Below are 22,591 nucleotides of genomic sequence, written 5' to 3' on the forward strand. Positions count from 1 at the left end.
TATGAATTTAACACTGTCTCCTATAATTAGAGACGGTTTGCAGCGACTGTTTTGATTACAGGAAGTTGTTCCTGTTTAGCGCTGCTGATTAAATTTAAATCATTCACATGTATATTTCTTCAAACATATTAAGAACATAAAGAAAATAACTATGAGAATATCTTTAAATAAATCAGGCTGTTAAAACATTACCTTTCGTGTGATTTAACTAAGCACTGGCTAATATAGTATACACTGAACACTCTCAGACGTTCGCCAACTTCAGATCAATATACAGTGACTGCAATTTGGCGGAACGCCAATTAAATCATGTTAATTTAGAAAAATTCCATCAGTTAGCACGAAAGTTAGGGATACGAGAAGGAAGATAGAGCTAAGCAAATAGGGGTAGGAAGAGAATTCCATAGCCACACAGCGAAAACTCTAAGATTCGCCAAGAAAGGAAAAGTTATGTAGGAATTCAAGGATATGATTTTCAAAAAAATAAAATTATTCTTAAGGTGTGAGGTTTAGGATTGGACGTGAGTATCACACAAATGGGTAACCAGGCTAGCCGTTTACGATACTTTAGGGACCAGACTTTTTCAAATTTAGGTTATTCTACGGGTAAACTAGTTTCATCCGCGAACTTCGTTACTCCATAATGCGATTTACTTAGCCACCTTTTTAGTTCATACTAACAAGAAACATTTTGATATGCTACCCCTGTGAATTTTTCTCCATGTAAACGTTTCCAAGTCATAAGTCTTAATGTAACCAATAAAAAACAGGGGTTGATAGTAGAGGAGTGAAAATTAAGGGTCGTATGTATTGTATGCTGTATCATGATAAAATAAATTGTGTAAAAGATATAAAAAAAAATTAAGGGAATGACTGTTGTGTTGTTGTCAAATTCGCAGAACCAACTGATATGCATTGCAAATTTCACGAAAATCGGTCTAGCCATTTCCGAGAAGTTTAATTACCGTGACACGAGAATTTTATATAATAGATAAACTTTTCTGCCTATTTGTCATAGCCTTTTTTAATCGTATTAATACGAAATTCTTCTCCTCATCACTGAAACTGATTCATTAAATCAATGTCCTTAACCCAGCATCTGTTTATTTATTTATAGAAAGTTATTTTTGGTCGAGACATCGAGACGTCGAAGGCTGGAATATGTGAGATAAAATATACGATTGCCGATTGCTGAGTACTCACCTATGCTCAGTGAGTCTAGCCACTGCCCGTGCGACAGAGTCCAAAAGAGGTCCAACAGCACCTCTTTGGGTGCTCAACTCCCTCACTTGCCCACTCAACTCGTTGAGAGCAGCCCGGGCGAGCGAGCATTGCGCTTCGACTTCGCTATGAGCCGATATCGCCTACAACAATATCATCTATGTAAACTACTAAACTTTTATATAGTCATATAGTCATATATTCTACCCCATATTAAAATTAACTCACCCTAGGATTCCCTCCACTCTGCTTAGCAGCGTGAACGAGCAGAGATAGAGTCTCCAACACAGTCCTGGTGTGTTGTAAGAGTCCGGATTGTGAGGCCGATTCAGTGAGATTCGACGCGGCACCGCTAGCAGCGGAGACTAAAGGTTCGGCGTATGATACCTGCGAAACAAATATTCATGTAAAAGTGTCTCTTGAAACTGATACAAATTAAAAGATGGTAAAGATGGTACGGGTGGAATTTCATTTAAATTCTTATCACCAGGACGGCCACATCATATTCCATTGAAATCACCCATAACTATGTTTTTGTATGTAATTTGTTAATTAAAAATGGATTTTCTATCTGATATGCCCTTGTATATACCATCCAATTTACTTTTTGTCTCTCCTTCATAATAGAAGATATCTTGATGATCTTCATTACTCTCGCCTATTATTTTTTTCGTTTAATCCTAGTATGTAATTATCTCGGAAAACTTATTGTTTTTAATGATAGACAAATCAGAGTGGGAAAGCATCTTCATCTTCTTCATACGAATGGTGATAATTTGAGGAGAAAGAGAGCGAGAAAAAGGGAAGCTAGACTGGCGCCGTTTAAAAAATCTAATTTGAATGTACCCACCATTTGCAAGACGCTGTGCCCCAAATTCTCCGCTTCAGAAGTGGCTGCGACCCTCACCGGCTCCAACTTCTCCAGCATCTCCGCTGCACTGTTCTCCACTTGTTCGCAGTAGCCTAAATTATTAATAATCGTTTTTGATTAAGTGTTACCATCGACTCTTTAAATGAGAGTGCGTTGCCGGAACATCTTATAGATAACATACTGAAAGAACAGGGGGCAAATGAGATAGCTCAGGAGTTCGTCGCTCAGTTGCTGAAAAAGGAAGTATGACATACGAACAAGTGTCCAAAGTTCAAGTCACGAACTCCTACTGTAATCTACCATAATCCTAGTGAAATAGCAGTAGGCTCAAATTCAGTAGACCGTAGAGTCTTACCTTGCAGAGTATTAGCCTGCCTGGCCCTCAACTCTTGTCCAACAGCCTGTATCGCAACCTGGTCCAACTCCCGCTGTTGTGAGTTCAGCGTATCCAATGCGCGTGCGCATTCACGTTGTCCAGGTGCCTTTTCACTAAAAAAAACATTTTTTAATTGCTTGTCTTGTCCTAAGTTATCGCAATTAAAATTAACAAATAATGAGGGTAGAACTAAAATTTAACAGTTAACATACCGTATATTAGTGACCAAAAGTTTAATGCTGTCCGAGACAGTTTTGCTGTGAGTGGCCAAGGCCTGCCATTGGGGTCGGTCCGAGGGTGCCAGCACCAGCACTCTGGCTGCTTCCAGCATCGAGCAGGATCCAGATATTATACTCCTGGAAGTAGAGCTACTTATAACAGCTGTTTAACTTTATTATTAAGAATAATTGTGAAACTTGTTTCCAAAAATCACAATCACAATATTGATATTAAATGCTGAAATCTAATTAATCTGCTTAACTGGATCGTGCAATTGTGTCACCAAATACAGAAACAATTTTACCTGCCACAATCCAAAATGGCCTCCTGGCTAAGTCTGGCCTGAGGCGAGATCCTGGCTGGAACGGCTGCGAACTCCGGACTGTCCGCAAACTGACAGAGGCTGCGCACGGCCTCTTGCAACGGAGCCGTCGCTTGGGCGCATCTTTCACGATTCGCCTAAAAATTATAACGTCTATAACCATCTAGGAAACCCGAAAACCTTGAACCCTCCCTGATGAACCTAGATTAATCTAGATATTGCAGATAACAGCTAAAATTCCGTGCCTTTTCTTTTTGACTAAAAGACTTTTGCAAGCGTTATCCAGGTTCACCTTCTCATCTCACATTGTCAAGCATACGATTTGCGAAACTGTAAATCCAAAGAAAGATACAAAGACATACAAACCAGAAATGAAATGAATGAAAATATATACCTCGCTATAATCCAAATCCAAAGCCTTGATTTCCTTCACGAGTGCCGCAGTACAATTGGCAACGTCCTTGGCCGCTTGGACAAAGTGCCTCTTGCTCTGCGGTTCGGCAGAACGGCCGGAAGCCACACGACACGCATTGCAGAGGGCGCTAGTGTGCTTTGCTATCACCGTGGCAGCTGATAGAACCTGCAATTGGATTGTTCTTCAAATATCCAACTTGAACTGGTAGTGTGATATGTGGGCCCAGCGACCAGAAAAAGAACTTTCGTCTTGGGTAAAAGAAAACCAGGGAGACCTTACTCAAAGATGAAGTACATACCTGATGCTGATCAGTCCTCGGATCGCTGAGGGTGGCACACGCCCGTTCGATGGCAGCGGCCGCCCGAGCGAACTGCGCCTGATCCACCAGACCAGCGCGGCCGGCCACCGACGTCTCATCGGACACCGCGGTCTGAGTAACACAATCAGATTAAAAGCCAGTTTGTGGCACATCCACACATTTGGCGTACAGGAGTCTGGGCTTGAACTTTCTTTCGTTAGTTTTACAGAATAATTAGTTGGAGAAAAGGCCTTCTTCAACGAAGACTGTAATATGGTCGCCCTCTTGCTTGGAGCTTAAAGTCGGTGGAGGAATTAGGAGAACAATGCTCAAGATAGAGACTGATGGAGCCAATTGGAGGATATATAAGGGGTCCTTGGTAAAAAAAATATGTATAATAATTTCTGTACAAAATTATAAGTGTGTGTTTTTGAATAAATATTTCAAGGAATCATTCAAGCTTATTTACTATTGGTGACTGCCTGTACATGTGTGTATGTGTGTAATTAATTACTTAATACATTTTTTTAAATAAAAACCCACTCACCAAATACGCAGACTGAGCGGTACATTCGACCAACGTCTGAACGGCTAAACCGGCAGCAGATACGCTTCGAGAGAACTGTGTCGTGTCGCTTTTTTTGATGGAGCTCGCCATCCCCGACATGCCTTCACCTAGAATCACAGATGCACCTCATTCCAACGGATTTTACAATGTTTTTGGCACAAAAAAGTAATACGAGGCCTGCTTAGTATTATTTAAATAATAATTAAAACGCATACACAGACTCACCCTGACATATTACACATACTCAAACACACTAAAATACTTTTTCACTGTTCATAGACAATTTCCTAAAACGTCCGTTGTCCTGCCCGAAATACAAATAAAAATCATTTAAAACCAGTCTCCATCATCATCCATTCATCACCATCTACTCGATCCAGCAGGCTGCTGAAGCATACTCACTCAACGCCTTGCTCTGTTCGACCACCGCGTCCAAGCAGGCAAAGTAGCCCATGTCGTTGATCGGCTGCGAAGGCTGCGACAGCAGGGTCCTGGTGCTTTGGATGCTTCTAATCGCAGCCGAACACTCCTTCTGACCAGGGGCAGCTTCCGTGCACACGTCCACCTGGATGGGATTAAAATAAAAAATGATCACTTCGTTATAAAATAATAATAATTTTGTAAGAAAAAAAAGCAAACTTCGTTATAAACTTGTTTTGAAGGTTCAAGTAACTTTAACTCGACCAAGAAAAAAAACTTACCAAATTATTGATGCTCTCTGTAACAGCACGAGCGGCAGCAGCCAACTGGTTCTTTGCGTTTGGACGAGTGAGGTCCTAAAACAATAAATATTTTTGTAGAAATGTGGGTAGGCAACGATTTTTCCTTAAATAGAGTTAAAAAAATATAATACCCGATAGGTAATAAAACTTTTATAATTAGTAAAAATAAAAATTCATGAGATCCGAAGTCACTCACCTGACTGACAGACTTCGCAGTGCCGAGGAGCTTCGAAGAGTTCACAGTCACCGTCTTCATTGAACGAATCATTTCAGTGCGAGATTCCCGAGCCTAGTAAACATGAGGGTAGTTACATTTTAATTAAATAAACAATCATTATCTTTACAAAAACATATTAATCGAAATTGAAAATGTACCAAAAATTATTTGAAAATTTATGAGAGAAGTTAAACAAAAAAGCCCTTTAGTTCTATACAAAAAACAAGAATATAAATGTAGTATATACCCTCATTTTTTTTATATACCCTAACCATTCTTACTGATGATCAGACATAATTCACAAAATTGCGTTTACATATAAAAAATAATTGTACATATGTGACTGATACACCCAAAATCTGCCTATCAAAATACGAAAACATATCACTGTTGTAACTGACAAGTTATAATCTATAGTGTATGAAATTGCATGGTTTTGCCATCCTGATAAAATATTTCTACATCATCCCAAAGTCACCTACCTCTGTCTGGCCAGCCAACTCCAGAGACACTCCCATGAGGCGATTAAAGGCATCCCCGAAATGTCTTCCGCTGGCGCTCAGCGTGCCCTGTTCCACGGAGGAGACCACATCCGATGATGCAGTACTGAGGCCCACTGCCGCCGCGTTCAACTCTGTTTGAAGTTCGCTGTTCAAGAAAATTATTTTAAATTATATACTAGTATTGCCAAATGTATTCAATTATATCAATTTTTTTATTTAAATTTTGTTGGCGGCCATCTTGGATTTACATTTAGTTAGTTAAAAGATAGTTTTCTATATCTATTTCTATCATTTGGTATCAAATTATTAAAGTAATGATAAAATAATCGGCCAATAAATTATATTTGCATCAGAAAAGTTCACCCAAGTCAATATTTTGCTCTAATGTGCTCGAGAAATACAAAGGAAGCTCTGGTAGCCTGTCATTCATCGTCAATGATCTGTCCCATGCCCCAACATACCTGTAGCTCTTGTCCGTCCTAGGCAGGTCGTCCATGTCAAGGATATGCAGCGTCTGATTGATGTCCTCCATGGCCGAGTCCAGTTCTGCATGAGCCGGTACAGACTCTAGAGTCAGTTCGACGCTCTGTAAAATACAGTTCAGTTAAAATTGAAGCATAATTAGGAAAGTTAACTTTTAACGTTAAAGTTTATTTACGAAAATAGAAACGGTTAAAATATTATTGATACCTGGGAGACATTCTTCGCCATATTGACGACATTAGCGCAATCCACTTCTTCGGAGCTGTTCAAGAAGCGTTTCACATTTTCGACAAGAGTAAGAGAAGAAGTCACAACTTGACGACCGGACGCTAGAACTCTGAAAAAAAAAATTCTTAATACTTCTCAACTCCAGCAGTTATCATAAAATTTCCCATGATTCGTAACCGACAATCTTTTTGTATAGAAATATGAGTCCTTTAAGAAAAGAGCGTTCTTAAAAGGCCGGCAACGCGTTCACCAAGCCTAAAAATATAACAATAGGTAAAAATTTTAAACACAAGAAGTGTTAACATTACCTGGGTTGTTGATCCTTATGCGCGTGGGCAATTGCAGCTCTAAGGGGCGGCGCGAAGTGCCTCAGAGACGAGGCCAGGTCCAACGCAGCCCTGCCGCAGCCAGCGGAGTCTTGGCGCTTGGCTCCGGCGCTTAGAGCCGCGCTAGCTGATGCCGCTGAGCGACCGGAGGATTGCAGATTGGAGTACGCCCATTCCACCTAAAACCCAGATACTGGTTCGGTCTTCGCAATATTAACATAAAAAAAATCAGTAACACAAAAAATGGTGGGATACTTACAGTCTGCTGGGGCAAGGGGGCGAGCTGGAATGCGGCACAGGCCCTCTCCATCTCGTCCAACTCATCCTTGAGATCTCTCAAAATCTCAGCTGCGGCATCTAGCTCAAGCCCGCGGCACGAGGCACGGGCCCGACTCACGGCTGACCTGAAGCGTAACAAGTATTCAAATGTCTGTTTATCCACAAATTTCTTCTAAACCGCGCTGGCAATTTTTAATGTTATTTAAATAAATACCTAAGGTCCGCACAGCTGGCCGTGAATTGGTTGGTGGTGTCAGCCAACTGCTTGTTAGCGGCCGGCTCGCTCACTGTGGGCAGCACGGCCCGGGATGCTTGGGCCACGTGACCACTTGGCTGAACAAACAAATATTCATTACAATTATACAGGGCGTCCCTCCTAGGCGTGACAGATAGCCCCATGTGCAGAGGCTGTCTCAGCGCAGAGGAAACAGTCACCCACGTAGTCCTGGAATGCGAGGCTGTGGCTAAACAACGTAAAGATATCCTCGGAACAATGAGGTCGCTCCGAGAAGCCTGCGAAGTGCCCAGGAAACTTCTGTGCTTTTGGAAGGAGTTGGGCTGGCTTAGTTAGCCAGGACTTCACGCAAAACGGACCAATTAAGAGTCTAATTGCGGAAACGGAGTCCCCCACATACATACATACATACATACAGGGCGTCCCATAAAACCGTCAGGTAAACCGGCCAGGTAAGACTTAAGGTCCTCTGTGAAAAGAGTGTACCATTTCCTTATAGGCCGGCAATGCACTTGCGAGCCTTCTGACAATATGAGTGTCCATAGGCGGCGGTATCTAGCGGGTTTAAAAAAAACATTTAATTTACTTTTCAATGGCAATAACTACCAAAATACATGACATTTATTTTATTTATTTTCCGAGGTTTACCCACGACCTGGCCTATCATCAGACTGCAGTTGGTCGATAACTTTTTGTTACCTTTATATTAAATATGAAGGAAGCTGTTGCATAAAATAAATTAATCTCTTCTCACCTGTAAGAAAGTCTCCGACGCCGTGACCAAGTCCAAATGGGCTGCTGGGTTGTGGGGTCTGGCGCTGAAGACGCTCCCAGCTTCCGACAATCTTGGAATATGCGAACTGAGGATGGAGCATTCCGAGAGAAGAGCCTCCTAAAAGGAAATTAAAATATTTAAAACTTATTTATTTAAAAACATTATTTTTACTATGCATAGACACACTTCCAGTAGGCTCGCAAGTGCGTAGCCGACTTTGGATACGACATACGGCCATTGCAAGATTCATGTTAAACGAATCCATTGTGTCTTTGGATCTATGGATTGTCTATGGATTTTAAAACTCTCGTATCTTTGGATCCGAATCTCACCTGTGAATACTTGTTAGTGTTGTATTGCGTCGCGTTATGGGCCGATGCGATCAGCTGATTGGCGCTGGAAGCGGCTTGTCTGGCGCTTTCCTGAAATTTTTATTATTATTAACGAACAATATCACTTAACATCAGGTGAGCCTCCTGCCCGTTTGCCCCCTGTTCTATAAAAGAAAAGAACGAGCATAGAGGACAACCATTTAAGGGGGTGAGTTGCAGGCTTTTGAGGGAGGTACACAAGCAATTTTTAAGGAAAACGAGACTAAACATTCCAGGGAACTCACATATAATCTCGCCACTTGTGAGCTGACTATGTCCTGCCCCTGCGCATAATCAGCCGTTATGAACCTCAACTCTTCAGCTGCGCGGAGTAGAGCCTCTTGCTTGTCACGATCCTGTATCAAAAATACATTTTTAATTTACATCCTGTATAACGCTGGTAAAACTGGAATGACCATAGTAAAACAAAAGTGACCTTGGAAGATCATAAGGAAGGTAGCGCCAACGTTTAGAAGTTGAGAAATAGCTTTGATTTAGCATATAAATGATGAACACATATTAAAAAAATCTAAAATAATATCCTGGAGTCCCACCTGCGGCTCTGAAGCGCATTGCCTGGCGGCTTCCACCATCCTTGCGGTGGCGTCTGCCAAAAGCTTAGCGGCAGCCAACAGCTTGCCTTGACTCTCCGAAGGCTGTTTCTCCGCTTCGGTCTGAAAATGTCACGATGTAAGCTATTTGTGGGTCCACAAATTTCGCATACTGAAGTCACTTTCTATCTTTCTTTTCTTAATTCATATTTACTCAAACCTTCATAAATCATCAATCAATACTGACGGCTATACTCTCGGGGAGTAACTCCAACTATTCCCATATATATACAAACTTTCACTCTCCCTCTATTTTCTATCATATCCCTTTCCATTTCTATCTCTTACCTTAATATCAGCGATAAGTCTAGCTGTAGCCTGTCCCAACACTCTAGCTCTTCGCAGCATCTCGGCCGGTTCACCGGCTGACCCAAGCCTTTCGCTCGCTGTTAGAACACTTTCCACGGACTGCTCAATAACTGTTGCTTGACCACGGCGATCTGTTTTAAATATTTATTCAGTTCAATACTGGTACGTGGCAAGATTAAAGCCGTTTCAAACGAGCCTACGGGACTATAGATAGGCTCGATCAACAAATTGCCAATTCTGTTAGGGATTTAAAAATTCTAAATACTTGAAGCAAGATGGCGTCGCATCTGTGACGTATTATTTTTATCATACTTAATTTAGAAATGATCCTTCGAGCCGGACATTTACACTTATTCGACCAAAAACAGTCTATATATTTATAATGATCGATTTTTTGCTTGAAAACCATTTCAAAACAATGTTGCATACGAATTTCTCTAACATTTTATACAACTCACACAGAGCCTATAGCATACTAAAAAAATAAACAATTTTGTAAGACGCACCAGCTAATTAAAAATGTAATCATGAAAGCTTTAAAAAGCTCTTACCAAGATCACAATGCGCCAACAGTCGTTCAAGCTCATCCGTGACCCTCTGGGCTGCGAAAGTCAGGTGCTCCACTCCCGGGCCGGCACTTTCCGGCGCGTGTTGGCAGGCTCCGACCAATCGCTCGACTGCTTGTGCAACCAGTCGGGCTGCACTCGTCAGCTGTTCTCTGCAGGCTGGATTGTGGAGGGTCGGAGCGACAACCTAATTTGGAAAATATATGGTTTTAGTTAGACAGTTCGAAATAGAAAAATAAAAAATGCATCATCGCTTTATTTCTCATCCAGATAAATTAGGATATTCAGAAACAACGAAATTGTGACTCCATTGTGTTAAAAACGTGTTGGACTTTCAGTAATAATTCGCGCCTAAACTCGATCTTATCCAAAGTGAGTAAAGAAAGAGAAAAGAAGAAATAAGTGGGATTGTCCATGGGCAAGGTATCACTTAATACCAGATGAGCAATTTTTTGTTCAATAAAAAAAAACAAATCATTGAAATGTGTTGTTTTTACTGTTTATGTTTCATAAACAAAATTTAAAAGAGATGAAACAAATCTCTGCCTGAGACGAGCTAACGAGGATCAGATCGCCAGGCACTGGTCGAAGATTTTCCTTTTGGTTGGAGGCAGCACCATCCTCAGCAGTTTTCTTAGATTTCAAGTGTTTTACTTTAAATAAATTTTAATGGCAACCTTGGCTGTCTTTCTTCCAGTACTGAATAATGGACAGAGAAGTGAACAGACAATAAGTCACACTGGAGACAGCATGTAGACTAGAAGATAGAGAAGAAGGAAGTGTAGGTGGTCCTAAAAACTTACCTTGGCGCAGGCGACGAGTTGACTGGTCGCCAAGGCGCAGTGAGTAGCGGCCGCGATGATCGTATTCTGAAGAGGCTGTTCATCCCTGCATTGTGCAGCCACGTTCTTTGCTTTTAGTACTAAGGCGGCTGTTGTATTCGCTACGGCCTTCGCAAGGGACAGTAGTATGTCCTAAAAAGTTCAAATCGTATAACAATGGTGGCTATGTCAAAGTATTCATAATCTTTAAAAATGTATCAAAATAATGCTTAACGTGTTGGCACCCTGATCAGCGTTGCCAGAATGTTAGCTTTACACGAAAATTATGAAATAGCAATAACTAACGTAGACTAAGAGTATAATAAAAAAAGTAACAGACATTTGATTTTTAATTTTTATGGTATGGAATTAAAGTAACTCTATTATTATTATATACGAGTTAAATATGGCACCCATTCTATTTACAACTGGTTCCGGGAACATTGCGTCGCCCTTATAAGATTTTCCTTAGCCCTGCTGTTTAGTAACATATAGAACATTGCTTTGCCATCTCATAGAGTTCGCTTTTCCCAAATAAAAACAGATTTTGAGGTTATTACGTAAATTATTATCTCCAGAAAAACTTTCCTCAGAAGTTCTAGGAATAAATAAATCTGGTATTGGTCTAGCCTGCGAGTTTTGCACTTATCAACATATATTTATATAGATCCTTCTGACCCAGAAACAGGTCAAAATGCATTTCTATAGACAAATAAATTTCCGTCTAATACGTGACGAATCATGAAATTCTAATTCTATTGAAGGAAGACGTTTATGAGTGTACTTGGTTACCTATAATATGAATAGTTATTTTGAGTTTGAGTGTGAAACCTTAAGTTACCAAATCTACAATTGATCTGAGGTTCATCTCTTGAGAGAAAAAAAGTAGTGACGAAAGGGGCGCGATGGGCGGAGCCAACAGGCAGACTCACAGCGCGCAGCGCACAGTTCACGATAACCAATCTTTCTCTCACATGATTTATTCGTTGTTTTCTTCTATCTTTTTACCTTCGCTTTAGCATGCTGCATACACCTGGCTGTCTAGCCTTAATACTTTTTTTATATAATGATATTAACCAGGTTATTTTTTCTGTTTTATTTATCTTGGCTACTTGAATATGGCGTCGCCATTTAAATTATTATTTGCGTGTTAAATTCATAATTACAAAAATTTCAATCATAAACTGTCTCGAACAAAATTACACTTTTGATTGACTGTTATGATTTTTTAAATTAAATTAAGTTAAATAAATACACTACAGGGATGGTTAGTTATTATTCTTGTCACTACATTCACTTTGTTGTCATTCACAGTTAGTCGTAAATAAAAAATCAATGTTTATAATAAAGCAAATGTATTAACAAAAATATGTACAAAAACACTATTTGTATACATTTTTACTATTTGTAAACGAATGTTTTTCTCCTAAACACATATTTGTGTTCATAACACACGATTTTCTATAAATATTTAATAAAGTGGTACCTCGATATACGAGTGGTTTGGGGGATATTTTGCTTTGAGATAAGAGCAAGATTTGGAAGAATGGCACACTGAGATGGGAGAAACTGTTATTGTAGTAACAGTTTCTCCCACCTCAGACCCCAGTCTGCTTTTTACGAAGTATTTTTCATAAGTATTTGTACATTTACAAAACATCACATTTATTTTATAACCATGGGTCCGAAGAAGATGGTGTCTAGTGCATTAAAATGTGAAATCATTTTCTTATTCGAAAAACAAAGAAACGAGTTCACTCGTATGTCGATGTACTACTTTACTATATTTCACTTCGCAGCGAAGCGATATTCTATCGTAAAAATGGAAACATTTAAATTAATTAAACCCTCAAATACACAAAATTTTAAGGTATATTTGTAAGCTGTGTTTACAACTAAACAAAATAGAGAGCTGCCTATGAAAACTTATTAAAAAGGAACTTTTAATTACCAAATATAATACTCGCTGTATACAAATTTGTTAATATTTTCCTATTTCCCATTTATTTTTAATATTTATTACGACTTTCAAAATAATTTCTCAAAACAAAATGATATTTATTCTTCTAGGTTTAATCTAATTGATTAAATGCATAATATTACGTATTTTAAACGGTAATTTATGAAATAAATTTCGTCCCCCCCTAAAATGCTGTTTTTTTTCTGATATAACGCGGAGATTTCTGTAGTTAAATTGTCAAATCCATCATTAGTTTTGCGTGCATAAAATTAAAACTTAAATTCGTGTTCCCAGTTTTTGAATATTTCAAACGGTTTTATGAGAATACTCCTACAACGCGATTACCATCGTGGGGATTACCATCCAAACTCTCACACTTAATGGACCTATTCAATAAATTTCGTTCGAATTTTGCGTGTTTTTAAACAAACGGGTGAACGACCCCAGCTCAAACAGGGTCAGCGACCCCAGCTTGTGTCATTGCCCTTTTCATTCTAAAAGAATAAAAATCTAGAAATTCGCGATTACAATTAAAAAGATTATAAATTTAAATAGCGAGTATTTAACGTTTTAAAACAATTTAATAACTAATACTAAATAAAATGTCATTTTTGACTTTTGTCTTTAGTTTTCAAGTGACAGCTATAATTGTGAACCGTTACCCACTTATGACTAAATATTAAAAAGAATAAGGCTCATGATGATCTAGGCTCAATTGTAGAATGTTTAACCATCTGACACTAGCTGTGCTCTGCGGTTCCACTCGCATTTTATTCGGTAGCACGATGTTCTATAGTCTAATGCTTTTCTCAGACTTTCGAATGCAATAATGCATAGACGCCTAAATAAGCATGACTCATTGTCCCGTTATGCATATTATATATATACGCGTTTTCTTCGCATAATTCTCTTAATGTTTTAAGAACTTTATTTCTCATTACCAAAAAAAATATATTTAAATGAGAAACTTAATATTAATACGTATATATACGAGCGAGATACACGTCGCCATAAGCCGTCTTAATTTCAGTCAACTATGTTCATTCTAACATGCATCTTTACTGCCTTTTTGAATTTGTCAAACACTCCAATATTGCGAATTTGAGATGGTAATTGATTAAATAATTGCACACCCTCATACCTAATAGATTTCTTAAATAATTTGTGCGCGGCTTCGGCAAGATAAGCAAACTCGCTCGACGAGTATTGCCTGTAGTTGTGTATTTGATTTTTTTAAATGATAGGCAACTATGGAGAGAGTTATTTAAAATTTTTTAAAGTTGTTTAATTGTCATAATTTTGGTTTCTTGGTAGATTTTATTAGTCAGTGTTAAAAAAATCTAAATAATGCTTTCTTCCTCTCGAAGACTAAAGTATGCAATCATTTCATTAATGTTTTATGAAGTTGTCACGTCTATCGTCAACCGATTTACAGGCACCATTTCTTTTTAAATAAATATTTTAAACCAGTAAAAAGATATTTTTAAATCCCATTTATATTAAAATGGAATGATTATTATAAACGTCTTAGCGCTGCACTAGTTTTCTCTTTAGAGAAGCTTGCATGAATCATAATACTCTAGAAACTGTCTTGGGTGACCTCATCCTAAGGACTTTCTAGGTGATTTATGATAACGTATTTAGACCTAAATGCATCACCTACCTGCCTATTAATACATACAAACAAAGGTTGGACGCAATATTTATAAATATTATTTAATTCTTTGAAAAAAAATCTGTGTAGTTGAATTGAATAATTTTTAAACGCATCGAAACATTATGGACCCAGTATTTCATTTTCATTGTTAATCAAAAAGTGCCAGTTATGCAATCAATAAAATGAAATTTTTTTAAACAAATTTCTATCAAGCTTAACACTGGACCTTTTCACGCAAGTAATAACAAAGTGACTCGAAAATACGATATGGAAGCACAGTGATGAATGAAAACGAACAGAATCAATCAAATCGAATCATCCCTTCTTGAGGTCTTATCGCATAATTTTAGACGCTGACAAAAACTGTTCAAAATGTGAAAGCGACGTCGACTTACGCTTGAAATAGTCGGACAGACGGAATACGAAATTCGGCAACCCAATGGACAGATGAAAGTGCTCAAAAAAGAATACTTGAGTTGAACTACTCAAGTATTCTACTATGTAAGCTCAAAAATACAAGGACCTTCAACTTGTGGCGAAAAAGCCTATTCCACTGCGTCGGTGATTTTATGCTTTGAGACGACACGGGCGTGGTGCAAAATTTACGCCATTAATATTTCTCTAAGAAGTTTATTTTTCCTTCAGTAAACCTAGGTTAGGTATTTAGTTTTATTATATGGTACTCCCCTCACGCACACCAATAAACTAATAGAACCCGACAAAGCGGGAGGAAGGAAGTGACTTGGCCGCAGACTGTCAGAAGATTCCTTGACATCGGTTATAGGTCGGAAGCGCGGCATCCAAAATTAAAATAGCCATGTTATTATGAAAAATACTTTCGGAGATTTCTCCAACAATATGCCAGCCCCATACCCCATATAAACAACATCGTCTCAAAACATTATAGAGCATTGTACAGACAGGTTCCATTACTCCCAACAAATTCATCATCAGCACACCCCATCGATGTTATAACCCACTGAACAAAAAACGCTAGTAAAACGAAAATTAACGCCAAAATCAGGAAAATATTCAACCAATTGTCTTTGAACGCCTTGTGCAACTCCCTCTCAAGACAGACACACTCCGGACAGCATTTCGTGTCCGTCCTCGGACATTTCCGGTTACAAAACGGACAATTACGCTTCGCAAACGTGGGATTATAGAAAATCCGAATTTCCGTTTTGCCAATATTTCTCTCGCTGTAGTATTTCTCGCTCTCCTTGATAAAAGTCTCGAAATTCTTTCCATCTCTAATACCGTGTTTCGCGAAACTGGCCTCCGCCTTCTCGAGAAACGTGTTCGTTGTAGTTAGAACGCGATTATATTTATCCAAATCAACCTTCATATTCAACGCACCGGCCACTTTGACATTATCTCCCGCTTTAGTGACGTCATTTTTTATGCTTTCGCACTCGATTTTCTTCGACATAAAGAATTGTTCGCGAAGTAATTGGTTTTTACTTTTACGTATATTAGCGTAGTCGTGGCTAGAAAAATCGTTTTTGATTTTGTTAATTTTATCGGCAATATTTTTCGGAGGGACTTTTGGCTTTTCACTGTCCAAATAATCTTTACAATTATTAAGAATGTCTTCAACGTTATTATTAGCTGGCGCTATTGGATTGTTTATTGAAAATGGTGTATTAATATTTGAATATTCTAGACTCCTATAATAATCGCTTTCCGACTCCTCTTGTATGACATCTAACTTTCCCCAATCATTAACGTTTATATCTTCATAAATTCCATCATCTTCATATTTATCATTATTGTTGTCTACAACTACGCTAGTTTTATACGATTCATTTTTACTAACGATACCTACATCATTACCAACATTATCATTTATTTCATCATTACCAACATAAAAATCTGCACCGTATTCATTCTTATCCCTACCAAAAAACACTTTATAGAAATTTTCATAACAATAATTTAATTTTCTATACAAAAACGATTTTTTCGCTTTCCTCTCATTAATTACCTGGGTTTCCTTGTCTTGGGGCGTTTCTTCGCCGATTGTGTGAAGGACGCTTGTCGAAGCTTCACCGACACGAGACGCTGCGTTAAGTAGATTCTGACGCGGCTATAAACAAACATATAGAATAAAGAGGGGTTTCTGAAGGACTACATATACACACAACTATTTTGGCTCGAAACTTTAAAACAGCTTGACGAGTCAACTAATAATAAAATAATAAACACCTCTTTAGTTTCCGGCTCTGCAGCTCTCAGCAGATCAGTAAAGGCGCTGCATAATTTCCTTGTCGCGTCTAGAAGACTGTCGCCATTGTCGTCTTCCATCAGCGCAGCAATCATTTGGACACCTACAATTATTATTAACATTAATACCTCATCAGAGGAATAATGGTATTCTCTTTCTTACGAGCGAGTGTTGTCTGTACCTAGAAAGTCTACGGTTCTACGCCCTTCAGGAACAGTCACAGACTTAAGCCACTAGACGAATACTGCGCTTTATGCTTTGCCTAATAACATCAGCAGGAGAATGTTAATGAAAAAAGGCCACAAAGTAAAAGGAATATATTAGACATAAAACTAAAGCTATCGATGGTTAAAAAGTTTTTTAAATTAAATTGGAAATGGGCTGTCACCATGTCAAAGATTGACACATGGAAAAGGTTGAAGACGACCTTCGAGAAGGGTTCAATCACAGGCTTTATATCACGCTGCGGAAACTACTGGCAATAGAGCAATGTACTACAGTTTTCTAGAAGACATCGTACATATATCGAGACATTGACAGCCTTTAAACTGTCAGGTGTGGTCCGATCGGCTGATGAAGGAGCTACTATAAATGTAACTACTCACCCTTCGTCATCTCCGGTAAGTTGGTTGTGATGGTTGTGATAGCTGCTCCCACGGCTGTGTGGTCCACTTCTTCGGTGGGTCCTGAGATATTTTGAAATTAATATGAAAGTAAACAAATCTGTTTCACTAGGATAGTAAGTTTTTTTAGCAAAGTTAGTTAAAAGTACTATTTTAACTAACTATGCGAATATTAACACTTACCAGCCGTCAAGGTAACGACTTGCGCAGTGGCAGCATTCATAGCCGCGATGTGTGACGTCACCACTTGCTTGCTACTGTCCAATGTAGATGTTTTCCAACGGATCGAACCCGCGTCCGAACCGAGGGCTGGCAGTGCCGCCTAAAATAATATTTCATGTTTAAGACAGCAACAAAACATTAACTGGATCTAAATGGTATTATAATTTTTATTTTTGGAATCATACAAACCAGTTGCATTTTTAATAACAATGACATGTGCCTAATTATAATAATAATAACATTAAAACATTTCCATACACAATACACTATAACCAAAAACGGTGTACACATAAACACACATAAATTTCGTTTATAATCTCCGCCATTAAATTGTGTAACAGGCCACCCGATTCCATACGATTGGCTGCCTCCCTATCATCTTTTATAACTCTTTCTCATAAAGATTTCTTAGCCATATCCTATCCCGTTCCATCGTGACTAGCTTATTTATTATATCTTTGTATTATTTTAAATTAAGCTTGGTTGGATTTTATATTTTTTATATGATTTGGAAATGCTCTTAGTCATTACCCATCATATAACTTTTTTGGTTTCTTTTATTACTAGGTTTGTTAGAGATTTAATTTATTTGTTTTCGTAAAATGTAAGGAAGTGTACCTTAATAAATACAGTTAACAATAAAAAAACAGGATTAGTATGAAAAACTGAATATTTCAATTAAATTTTAACGAAAGTTGTTAATATAAAACCCGACATAACTGTATAAATAGATGGCACTTTCTGTTGTTAAATTTATTTCTCATTAAGAACATAAAACAAACTTATTAATTAATAAGAAAAACTACTAATTTAGAATTTGAAATAAAACGAAAGAGTAATTTTAAACTTAATAACACATTACACTCATGCACACGTCTTGTTTGAAAAAAAAAATTAAATAAAAACAAGTCGCGAGTGCGTTGCCGGATTTACAAGACGCTCTATCCTGGAAGGAGTAATGGCACTGTGAGTATAATCCTGTATTTGTGTGTTTAAATGTGTGTACCGTCTTTTGGTCCAGGATGAAGAGACATGTTTCCACTCACCCTGGTCAACCTTTCTTCCGTCTGCTTAATGACCTCTCGTCCTGAGGTGATTGTCGACAGCAAGGCTCGCTGCGGTTCGCTTAAAATCGATGTTATCCTGGTCTGTTGGACTTGCGACGCCTAAAAGTATAATTAATTTTCATTTACGTCAAAGACTAAATAAAACTAGTAATAAATTATTATCGCTAACCAGAATACTCTTACGTACTCATAAGAATTATTGAAAATTTCTTTAAATTAAACATATTGTATGATTATACATTATTTCAAGTATTTTTATAATTTATTTATTTATCCTTTATCGCCTTAAACAAAAACACACATAACAAAAACAAAAAAACAATTACAAAAGTTATAAGTCAAAGGGCAATATTTTATAATAATTTCATATTGAAAAAAAAAACCTTTTCGTCTTAACAAATTTGCATCAATACCTACACAGCCCATTTCGATAACTGCAAATCCATAGAAAGCGTGAAAAAACACATCTCCATGAGCACAAAGATGACATTAATTGAAAATTAAAAAAAAAACCAAGCAAAATAATACTGACAGCGGGTGGGGTGTGTCCTGTAATGGCCTGTCCAGAGATCGTCGTCTGCTGAGCACCTGTCATATGGCCAACTGCAAACGGCTTCGCACCTTTGTGATGCATAAGCAACATAAATTAAAAGAAGCACTACTACTATGTATTAAAATAATCTTTTAAGTATATCTGTTACTGTTTACTGTAAAAGCTCGAACTACGGTTAATCTTAAGATTTAAGTTTAAGGATTTACCGACATGAGTTGGGAAATGTAAGTATTTCTGGAAATACGACCATTTTTTCGAGCTTTTACTATTCGAATTCAGGTGTTGTTTTACCACTGTCAGCTGCTTTTTATGATCAAAGCTGGTGTTGTGTTAGAAGGAACTCTCTGTTTCTTTCACATTTAAAGAAAACACTTTTCACATAACATTCTACAGCCGTGATACTTTTTGACATTCAACGCCTTTATTCAAATGTTCCAATAAATATCAAATAATTCGACTTAGGGTCCTTCAAGAAAAGAGCGTACAAATTCTTAAAAGGCCGGCAGCGCACTCGCGAGCCGAGTGGCATTGAGAGTGTCCATGGGCGCCGGTATCACTTAACATCAGGTGAGCCTCCTGCCCGTTTGCCCCCTGCTCTAAAAAATAATAATAAAAATAAATCTCACCTTCAGCTCCAGGTCTCAGCACGGCTGGTTTCGCCACAGACTCCGTATTGACTTTGCCCGATTTGAACGTATCGTGCTGTATTATGTTTGCTCTGAAAAATAAATATTAATTTAACATCTTTTACGTGTTTTATTATTCTTGATATATTTGATTGGAAAAAGTTGAAAGTCTTCTCTGATCTCATTTCTGTCCTAACCGCACCCATTCTCTAAGCCCCACTCGGTTTCCCCAGCTACAAGTGTAAGAGGAGAGAACTCTGCAGAGAAGACACCCGCCCGACATCCGCCGACGGTCTTCTCGCATGTTGTTCATGTTTTTACGCCGCATTCCACTTTTCTTTATCTTTACTAGTCTTTTTAACTTTTATTATATCGCCCGTCGGTCATATAACCTGGAGAAACCGGTCTACAGCAAGGAGGAAGTCTCCCCGTAACAGCGCTCAAGAAAGCCATAAACAGAACAGAGTGGATTATCACTGACAGAGCAGAAGGCACCACACAGCGAGACGACCTCAAGTAGAATATATGAAATAACGAAACAATTGTCTTATTTTTTATCTTTTAACAATTAAAATTAAAAAAATTTAATACGATAATATCCTGTACATATTTCTAAGAATGTTGATTAGTGTATAACTAGAAGACATAAAGTTTTAACGGCCTAGTTATAAGCATATGCTATAAAAGCTAATTGTCTTATCATCTGTATTCCAAAAGGTTTTTCCAGATCCAATTTTCAAAGCGGCATTTCTAGATATATTTCCTTAGGCTGTTTGACAGTTAAACTTCTGACACAAAACATTTCTGGATTGAGAGGCTGTTTGACAGTTAAAATTTTACCTAGGCACAAATTAACCAACTATGTACATCACATTTGAAGTTGGTCTAATATTTCTTAAATAAGATAATAAATAGATGCATTTCACTCACTTGGAAGGCGATACCGAGTCTTCCAACATGGCGGAGCCCTCATCCCCTTCGATCCCGAGATGGTCCTTCGCCCTCCGCTTTCGGACTATTATGTCAATGTATCCCGCGATCACCTGCAAGATCTGCTCGGCCTCCGTTGTTTGCACCGAGTAGTATTGATCACTGGAATTAAAGTCATTGTAACCATTGTTTCTCATTCCTGAGGTCGTAGAATAAGGGAAAAGAAGAGCCAATAGATATGAAAATACCTGTAATCTCCGAAGTCCAGTGTGAACGTGTTGGGACTGGCGCACCACCGGCGTACAGTGGTCAGGGGCCAGGTCTGAAGGATCTCTTTGGTCTTCTCGTCCAGACGTAGAACGGAGTCCTTGGTCACACCGAGTAGTCGAGGCACCAACTTGTTCTTTCCTTTCATTTTCTCCTAAAAAATTCATTTAATTTTAAATTTCAAAACTGTCTTAAATTTCATCGACCTTTTAAGAACCCTCTTCATATAAAAGGAATCCATTAACTCACCTTGACCAAGAAGAAAGCCACGCCGTAAGTGGGAAGGTCTCTGGCGCTCTTCGTGTAAAGTACTTTCGCATCCAGTTCGCTCAGATTTATGTGCTTTTTATGCTCTTTGAAAATCTTCTTTTCTATCCCTTTGACTTTCACGTACGAAGCCGGCAGGAATTCTTTTAAACTGAAAATTAAGAAAATGAGAAGAGAGAACATTTCAATCAAAAGAAAATAATTATTTGGCACTGTGATATTCTTTTTATCTGACAGTGTTGAAAATGAACTTTACTTTGGCAAAATTAAAAAAAATTACTTACTCCAAAAACCCAGGCGTATGTTTGTCTTCCTTGTGATCACCAAACTGTATTTGGCATTGTAAGCCTGCGAACTCACACGCTGCAACAAATTATTATAAATTTAAAATGAGGTCAATCTCTCAGATCATCAATCAGAGATCTCTCGGTCTCCTATGGTTTCAGGTTCCAAATAAGCAGAATTTTCTGTAATCTCCAACGTAGTGGACTTTAAACTGTTTGTTCAAGATAATTGTAATTAGAAAGGCGAAGTGTGAAAGGCCGTGTTGGCCTAGACACTTTAGTATGCAACTCTCTTCTCTATGGAACCCGGCTGTGCACCAATGTACTTATTATGAGCGCATTAAATTCGCTCGTATGAGGGAAAATATCGTGATGAAGCGTGCTTAAGACCCAAGACGACGGAGTGTGTCAGGCATAGGAGGCCGATCACCAGCTTGTCTGTTTGATTGACAATCTCGAAACTGATACTGGAATCTGATGCCGCGACCTAAAAGTATGTAGCGTCACTGTCTTGTAATTTATAAGACGCACTTTAATTAATAAATATTGAATATTAGCAAATTCCGAAATGGTTACACTGTAATGCGTCTGTTTTTGTCTTTAAATTAAAATATCAATTCGAGATCCTTGCAGTAATGTGTATTTTTGATAATTTTACAAAAAAATAGAATTAGGGTAATAGAAAATTATTTATATCAAATCTAAGCTAATATAAACATTTGTGAAGATTGAAAACAAACGGGCTTTATTATTATACCTTTGTCCTGTGTCACAGGGTGTGTCCCATCCAAGATAGCATCCCTCGCTTGAACATATAGGAGATTCAGTTGAACCGGATCCCGAGAGTCCACATTTCGATCAGAAAAGAAAAGTTTCCGACGTAGAAGAAGTGTCTCCGTCACATCGATGCCCTGTTCGCGCAATGTCTTCGACGGCTCCACCCAGTTGACTGTAACAAAACACTTTATTTATAACAGAAATATATAATATCTATCGCTAGTACCTAACCCCGTGTTGAGAGTTTAATTACAATTATTCAACAACTAAGTTCTAGCAGATGACCTGAAAATGTTCAAAACAATCTGATGTCTTTTTATGTAATAGGTGGCAAACGCAGGCTCTCCATTGCGTTTCCCGCGTTTTACGAATGGCTATGCTATCCCAATATCAGA

General features: G+C 38.2%; 1 protein-coding gene across 6 annotated transcripts in view; it reads right to left on the reverse strand.

The window, feature by feature from the left end:
- The window catches only part of LOC110993388 (talin-1), a 61,831-nt gene that overhangs the window by 20,267 nt on the left and 18,973 nt on the right, over positions 1–22,591 (reverse strand). For all 6 annotated transcript variants that reach the window (XM_022259641.2, XM_022259640.2, XM_022259645.2 and 3 more), the window contains 37 exons: positions 22,177–22,368; positions 21,420–21,498; positions 21,118–21,286; positions 20,850–21,022; positions 20,602–20,763; positions 19,672–19,763; positions 19,025–19,113; positions 18,472–18,591; positions 17,387–17,525; positions 17,186–17,266; positions 16,562–16,683; positions 16,341–16,442; positions 10,719–10,889; positions 9,901–10,102; positions 9,329–9,480; positions 8,984–9,103; positions 8,675–8,785; positions 8,391–8,480; positions 8,038–8,175; positions 7,263–7,381; positions 7,029–7,173; positions 6,752–6,948; positions 6,423–6,552; positions 6,194–6,318; positions 5,712–5,877; positions 5,209–5,301; positions 4,992–5,066; positions 4,693–4,855; positions 4,270–4,397; positions 3,723–3,854; positions 3,404–3,589; positions 2,992–3,146; positions 2,681–2,824; positions 2,448–2,581; positions 2,072–2,184; positions 1,450–1,608; positions 1,204–1,364 (listed from right to left, as the gene is read on the reverse strand). In XM_022259641.2, the coding sequence (XP_022115333.2) occupies positions 1,204–1,364; positions 1,450–1,608; positions 2,072–2,184; positions 2,448–2,581; positions 2,681–2,824; positions 2,992–3,146; positions 3,404–3,589; positions 3,723–3,854; positions 4,270–4,397; positions 4,693–4,855; positions 4,992–5,066; positions 5,209–5,301; positions 5,712–5,877; positions 6,194–6,318; positions 6,423–6,552; positions 6,752–6,948; positions 7,029–7,173; positions 7,263–7,381; positions 8,038–8,175; positions 8,391–8,480; positions 8,675–8,785; positions 8,984–9,103; positions 9,329–9,480; positions 9,901–10,102; positions 10,719–10,889; positions 16,341–16,442; positions 16,562–16,683; positions 17,186–17,266; positions 17,387–17,525; positions 18,472–18,591; positions 19,025–19,113; positions 19,672–19,763; positions 20,602–20,763; positions 20,850–21,022; positions 21,118–21,286; positions 21,420–21,498; positions 22,177–22,368 (5,029 nt within the window). The remainder of the gene's footprint in view (positions 1–1,203; positions 1,365–1,449; positions 1,609–2,071; positions 2,185–2,447; positions 2,582–2,680; positions 2,825–2,991; positions 3,147–3,403; positions 3,590–3,722; positions 3,855–4,269; positions 4,398–4,692; positions 4,856–4,991; positions 5,067–5,208; positions 5,302–5,711; positions 5,878–6,193; positions 6,319–6,422; positions 6,553–6,751; positions 6,949–7,028; positions 7,174–7,262; positions 7,382–8,037; positions 8,176–8,390; positions 8,481–8,674; positions 8,786–8,983; positions 9,104–9,328; positions 9,481–9,900; positions 10,103–10,718; positions 10,890–16,340; positions 16,443–16,561; positions 16,684–17,185; positions 17,267–17,386; positions 17,526–18,471; positions 18,592–19,024; positions 19,114–19,671; positions 19,764–20,601; positions 20,764–20,849; positions 21,023–21,117; positions 21,287–21,419; positions 21,499–22,176; positions 22,369–22,591) is intronic.

Source organism: Pieris rapae, chromosome Z, assembly GCF_905147795.1.
Source record: "Pieris rapae chromosome Z, ilPieRapa1.1, whole genome shotgun sequence".
In the NCBI taxonomy this organism is placed as follows: Eukaryota; Metazoa; Arthropoda; class Insecta; order Lepidoptera; family Pieridae; genus Pieris; species Pieris rapae.